This window comes from Pundamilia nyererei, unplaced genomic scaffold, assembly GCF_000239375.1.
Source record: "Pundamilia nyererei isolate P.nyererei 1_Seehausen unplaced genomic scaffold, PunNye1.0 scaffold00007, whole genome shotgun sequence".
NCBI classification, from domain to species: domain Eukaryota; kingdom Metazoa; phylum Chordata; class Actinopteri; order Cichliformes; family Cichlidae; genus Pundamilia; species Pundamilia nyererei.
In genome coordinates, this window is record NW_005187408.1 from 3,294,054 (window position 1) to 3,301,058 (window position 7,005).

A 7,005-nucleotide genomic window follows, 5' to 3' on the forward strand; every position below is an offset into this window, starting at 1 on the left:
CAAAGACATCACCGTGATATCACACCCTAATTTTACAGCTTTGGGTGAGTAATTTGAAGCATAATCATGAGAAAAGTGACCACCCTTGAACCCAAATCAGCATGATGAGAACTACTCATCTTTGGGAAAACCTTTTTTTTTTGTTTAGTTTGACAGCTCTGTGTTTGACAGCGAGTGTCTGTGGTCATCTGTTAAACACAGTGGAGGCTCTGTCATGGTTTAGGGCTGCATTTCAACCATTGATGTTGGTGTTTTTTGCAATTATGAATGCAGAAAAGTACTTTCAAATATTAATCCATCATCCAATGCCATCTGGAAAGAGCCTGATTGTCAGCAGCTTCAACTTTCATCCTAAACACACTGGTAATGCAGTAAAAGCATACCTGGGTAGAAAAACACACAGGGGAACCTTATGAGTCATGGATTGGCCTCCCCAGATTCGGGACCTCAACATTATTGAAGCGGTGTGGAATCAACTTGACACAGAACACAACAAAAGGCAGCCAACGTCCAAAGAAGAGCTTTGAGTGTCCTTCAAGAAGCCTGGAGAACTATTCCTGAAGACTACTTAAAGAAATGACAAGAAAGCTGCCTGGGTTCAGGCTGTGTTATAGAATAAAGGTGGTCATAACAAATATTGAATAGCAAGCTGATTAGAATTGTACGAACTCTGTTTTTGATTTATATGCTATATTCCAATGTATATTTGCATGTTTCAATAAATAGCTGGAAGGAACCCTTCCACACCGCGGGTATGAGACATAGTTCAGTGTTTGTGTGGTCAAGAATAGTGTTAAGGTCTAACAATGTGCCACTGTGATCTGAGTCTTCTGTAACAGTTAATGGCTTCTAAGCAGAGTCCATGTTCAGGTTGTTTGAAAGCAGTTTAGGATTTATGCGATGTTTGGAAAACAAGAATTACAATAAATGTGCATTTTTGTCTTATAACACAGCTTACCCAACTAATCTACCCCAAAACACATTTTCCAACTTTCCAGTAACTGTTTCTCTCATTTATGAGGTAATTTAAATTAAGGTATATTGCATATTACAGAAATTAAGTTGACTTCTCCTTTATGATAGTGATGCTGCATCTAAATTTTCTGAAGCAATGAGTTTGCACACTTAAGTAAAGCCAACTTGTAAGATTTTACCTTGTAGTTCCCACAGGGCCGTAAAGTAAACTGTTGACGCATGTAGATGTACAGAGTACATATTTACACATACTGCACAGATTTACTTTCATTTCCTGGGGGGCTGAACACATTTGACCTTTACCCCTAAACCACGATTCAAACTGCACTCCTAAAATTTCTTAGTTTACCTGAGAGAAAGCTACCTTTATCCTGCTATTGAGATTCCAGTCTCTACAGTGTGATTAATACAACTGTGGACACACACACACCACACACACAAATTAATAGCTGTCACTGTAAGCTTTAGCAGGCACAGTACCGCCTGCTGTAACCTTTCCCTGGATTACCAATATAACTCCTCATCAGGGTGTTAGCTCAGCACTAGCAGGGGAGGAAAAGGCAAGATTGATGCTATTTGTCTCCTCACACATGCTAAGATAGAGGTCACATCTTACTGAACTAAGACAAGAGAGACAAAACACAGTCTCTTTCTCCACATTCATTCATTCTCCAGCAGTAAGAGAGAGGACTCAAAAATGAAGCAGTTTGAGAGCCTGACCTCATTTCAAAGATGAAGATACAGAGTCATTTATAGCTTCACATAGACAGATGGACTGGCAGACAGATGGACTGGCAGATATAGTGGGTATTTTAGATCTGATGAAGCATATAGTGGCATGAGCACATGGAGTGGATCTTGTTTAATTTAATTCGTTATATGCCTAATATTTATAATATTTGTGACAGAGGTATTGATATGTAGTTGTGCACAAAAAGGGACACTAAAAGTATACATGCATGTGTGTTATGTACAGAGAAAACATGCAGAAAGATGATAAGTCATTTGCTTTGCAAAAACAGATGGCTCGCTTTAAGACCCATCCCATAATTGACCTCCCCCTTTTCCTAGAAGCCAGTAGGCTCTGCTAGCTGTCAGGGAAAATCACCATAACCCTGTTGTCACTCTAGCTGATCAGCTTGCCTGATGAAAGTGAAGTCCCTTTCAGGGCAACAGCAGCCCCTGGTATAGTAATGGCATGTAGGCCACATCCTTTTTGCTTGCTTGTCCCCCGTACTTGACATTTGATGATTTCTGTAGCTATGTGTCCTTCTAAAGGCCCGAGGACAGCTGTGGCTCTTGGATACCTGATGTCACTCTTCCGCATGGTTTGTCAGTCGGCTGTGACAGTGCAGTGTTTGTCAAATGGGAATGAAGGGAGCAAAGGATTAACCATGATTAAGCCTAAAATAATGTATTTTTAGTAGAGGACTTAGCATGTACAAAGGCATGTGAAACACACTGCACAAGTCACATATTCTTCAGTTGTGTCTGAGCTTTCAACACTTATTAACAGTGATATATTCTCTACCTGCTCATCTTATCCAATCGCTTACTTGCGTGAAACCCTAAAACAAATTCCAGCTCTGATAAATCAAAAGTAACACAGTCTGTTCCTTTACTTGAGTGGATAAAACAGCTGGCCTACAGTATCTGCTGTGTACATGTATAATGCAGCCACTTAGCACTTGGTAGGAAGTGTGAAAACGACAGCTCATTAAAGGTCCAGCGTGAGGTTCAATACTTGTGAAGCCCATCCTCAAACCATTCAGAAGTGTGGAGCACTGATAGGAACCCTCTACAGCTCTTCAAAGGATGATGGCATGTCAGAAGTTGAAAAGAAGAAGGCTAAGGGTGGAACAGAGAAGTGCGGGTCATACTCGGTGAAGTGAGCTTTGTTGAAGCTTTACCTGCTTTGAACCTGCTTGTGAGATCTTTGTTTTATTTGTGATGTGATGGAAGACTGTTGACAACCATGTGTCAGTGGAGCATGCAGGTGAGATGCCACACAAGTTTATTGTCTTAATCTCTTAGATTCTTTGATATTTTTTTTTACCCCCCTTGTGTATCTCTAATAACCTGACAGCCCTTATGCACAATTTAGATCCGCCACTGGATGGCGCACGAGTATCTGTATTTGATTCATAAAAAAAATTGCTTTAAGTCCCAAATTAGTAACATATACATGCATGCTGAATGTACCATGTAACTGCAAGGTTACCCGCTGCATTCCCCCTTCATTTCGGATTAATCAGACAGAGATATGACAAAACCAGAGCATATAAATGACAGTCCCTAAGAGCGAGTGATCTTTGCCAACCTCAGGGGCCCCCAAGCTCCCAGCATAGCACGTATGACTGTGCAAACAAACCTATTAGTCCACGCAATGTGTCTTAATTGTGGGGCACTTCTGAGAAGTCTCGTTGCAGTGGCCACACACAAAGAATGGGCGTGAGTACTCCCTCGAAAGGCAGCCCAGAGACTCATGCTTTTTTCTGCAGCAGTAGCAGCAGCAGCAGCGATCTGAGCGCTCAATTTACAGTCTTGGAGGGTGGGACAGAAAGCACACCAGCGGGATGGATAACGCAGGTAGGTCGTGGTTTATCGTTCCTTCATAGAAATGCCAGAAAAGTGCTTGTTTCATCACAATTATCAGCCAGAACGAGGATAGAGGAAGGGAACATCTTTTTTTTGACATTTTAATTTTGTACAAAGTGCTGCAGCGCGCATTCCCATCAGCAAACACGCAGCTGAAGCACAAATAATTGCTTTGATAGGATAATTATAAAGGATGATCAATTTCTACACCATGCTTATTAGGATTGTGGTATTTAACGATCAGTCGCTTTTCCCTTTACGCACAAGTCTTTTTACGCACGCTGGTTACAAGTTTATTAAGTAAACTATATACGATCTCATTGATGTTATTGTCTTACAAGAGAACTATTTTTCTCTTATATCAGGAATTGCAACCGCAGATGTCTGAATACTCTCCCAAAATCAACTAAGACGTGCAGGAGGGAGGGGAGTCTCAGTCGGAGAGAGTCTGAGTGCGTCTGTGTGTCAGAAGGTGTTTGAGAGAGTGAGGGAGCATCACATATTGAGGAAGAGAGAGGGGAAGATAGAAGGGACCGACTCTGGACCAGGTGATCGAGAGCTAACAAACCTCCAAGGGGCTACCGGGCTGTATCAGTGTGCACGGGATCAGCGATCCAACCATGGTGCCAGCGCGCTGCCCGGGACGCTGTGCCATACTGGCACTGACCCTCCTCTTGGGATGCGGCGTGGCTTTCTGCCTTGGCCAGAACGACACGGAACCCATAGTTCTCGAGGGGAAGTGTCTAGTGGTGTGCGACTCGAACCCTTCTTCGGACGGCGCAGTCACCTCCTCACTTGGCATTTCAGTCCGCTCCGCTGGGGCAAAGGTGGCTTTTTCAGCCGTGCGTGGAACCAACCATGAGCCGTCAGAGATGAGCAACACGTCCATGACCATCTATTTTGACCAGGTCAGATGTCCACTGAATTTAGCGTCAACACACCCATATCCAATACAAGTCCGATTTTATTCTAAAATATAATTTTCTCTTCGTACAATCTGTTGGGTGGGTAAAACTTATGATCTTGCTCGATATTGATTTTCTATTACTTCTAACGCTCTGTGCGATCCGAGCCAGGAGGTTTTCTAAAGACTTCGGCGTTATTTTATGTTTCAGAAGGATTCTTGTGCGTAATTGGCGTGATCTGGAGATGCGCCGCCAGACGATCACCCATGCACGATCATTTACCGCATGCGTCTGAGGCCTCGGCCGCATTTAGATATGCAATGTGTTGCTTTTGATTAGATATTCCAATAAGTTTTCACGGCTGAGGTCTTTGGACAGCGGCCTGTTATACGCCTCAAATTGGGATCCTTCCCAAAGTGCGACTGAAGTGCTGCCTGAAACATTTGGCAAAGCAGCACCAGGCTTACTGGCTTATACGCCTCTTTTTTAGTCACTGCGCACAGCAGACACAAACAATACGTTTCCACAAAACCAGCTGTTGTGTTGAATTAAGCATGCACATAAAAAATAATCATACTAATAAAGCACTGTCTTATTGTGCTCCCTTTCTTATCACAGGTTTTAGTGAACATCGGCAACCATTTCGATCTCAAAACGAGTGTTTTCCAGGCTCCAAGAAGGGGAATCTATAGTTTCAGCTTTCACGTGGTGAAGGTCTACAACAGACAAACTATACAGGTGAGAAATTACGAAAAACGTGGGGCGCATTTTTGCATTTCCTGGGTACAAGACTCAGCTCCAAGTTTCTCGTTGCTCTTAATTGCAGGTGAACCTGATGCAGAATGATTATCCGGTTATATCAGCATTCGCCGGTGACCAGGACGTTACGAGAGAGGCGGCCAGCAACGGAGTACTGCTGATGGTTGAACGGGAGGACCGTGTCTATCTGAAGCTGGAACGGGGCACCCTAATGGGCGGATGGAAATACTCCACCTTCTCAGGCTTTCTAGTCTTTCCTCTATAATCTAATCTGCGATGACTCACGTCGCATGGGACTCTGCTTAGGTTGAGGAACCAAAAAAGAAAAAAAAAAGAAAAAAACGAAAAAAACATGCCATTTATTTTTAACTAAAATAACTGTCAGCCAAGGAAGCCGACGAATATCTGTATACCTACACTCGTCCACTATCTAGTCAAATCTGAACGTTTCCTTGGAGTTTCATATATTCAAATCCATCAGCCAACTCTAACGCAATCTGGATGATTCAACGTGGCCCGTACTTGTCGGGTACGTGGATTTTTTTCCCCCCCTTGCTTGGAAAACAAACTTTGCCGACAGACAAACGGGTGTACCTGAGAGGAAATGGACAAAGGAGAAGATGGGGGGAGTGGAGGAACTGACACCTTGGAGAGGCCGAGTGTGTTATGCTCTATTTTATGTTTGTATAGCCTTAAACAATTTATGGTTTCCGTCCAAGTGAAGTATATGGAATTATATGGACAAACAACAGAAGAAGTGCTTTCACGCCCAAGGCATTTTTTTTGCACGAATGGAAGTTTTATCTTTATGTTTTGTGCTGTCAATGGTGTTGCGTTTGGATGCTGAACATATTGAAAATACGCCAAATGTAGGCCGCCGACGAGTTTATTTAAAAGAGAAAAAAAAGGCGACATATTTCAGCCACCGAAGACGACTTAGAGCCCTTTTATTTAAAAAAAATAGTAACAATGATATAATTTATAAAGTACATATTCACATTATTGTGTGTTCTACATTTCGGAATCTGCGTAGCTTTGACTGATTTAATGTTCAGTGACGTTGCTCACCAAATGTACATTGTGGAAATTATAGAAGAATCCCTATGTCCCGCTTAATAAAAGGTATTGTATTGTATAGGCTAAGTGCATTTATCAGTTTTTGTTTGCATATAGCTTTTCAACGAAAGGGGATCTATCTGTGTATACAGACTGTAGGAAAAATACATGTTTGCAAATGAAGCTCAAAGGCCTCAAGAGGGAGCAGAGGTTGAACTGTGAGCAGCTCACTCTGGTCGCTGTCCGAGGTGCTGAACCTATGGGCTTTTTAAAAAAAAGGAAAAAAAAAGTCAGGCAACAGCTTCTTAAGTCAAACACTTCAGTGAAAACACTTGTTGTTGCCGGCTGGAAACTGCGATTCAATAACTGGGAAATAAGAAATATCTGAAATGCGCATTTATGAATGCACTGCTGAGGAGAGCCAGGGCAGCTCCTGAGCGTGAAGTTTCAGCACAGCAGGACCGCACACCGCGGAAACGTCCTTCTTTGTGGCAGAGCCGAAGCTCACGTAAAGTAGACATATATTTGGAAGCGTTAGCGAGGTGGTTTGCAAATGTGGGTTAAAAAGAGAGCGAGAGAGGTCGTAGTGTAGACTGTGTGCAAAGTTTGTTTCTTTTCCTTTCTTTCTTTCTTTTTTTTAAATCACGTGACTGGATGCCATCTTGTTTGAAAAAGGACGTTTTGGGGATATTTCAGCCCACACACTAAAATA

At 42.5% G+C, this 7,005-nt stretch overlaps 1 protein-coding gene across 1 annotated transcript; it reads left to right on the top strand.

Annotated features, from left to right (window-relative positions):
* Positions 1–3,226: 3,226 nt before the first annotated feature.
* On the top strand, positions 3,227–6,372 carry cbln2b (cerebellin 2b precursor). Its single transcript, XM_005722548.1, has 4 exons — positions 3,227–3,564; positions 3,939–4,481; positions 5,097–5,216; positions 5,305–6,372. The coding sequence occupies exons 2-4, from the start codon at positions 4,194–4,196 to the stop codon at positions 5,500–5,502; spliced, it is 606 nt and encodes a 201-aa protein (XP_005722605.1). The 5' UTR covers positions 3,227–3,564; positions 3,939–4,193; the 3' UTR covers positions 5,503–6,372.
* Positions 6,373–7,005: the final 633 nt, after the last annotated feature.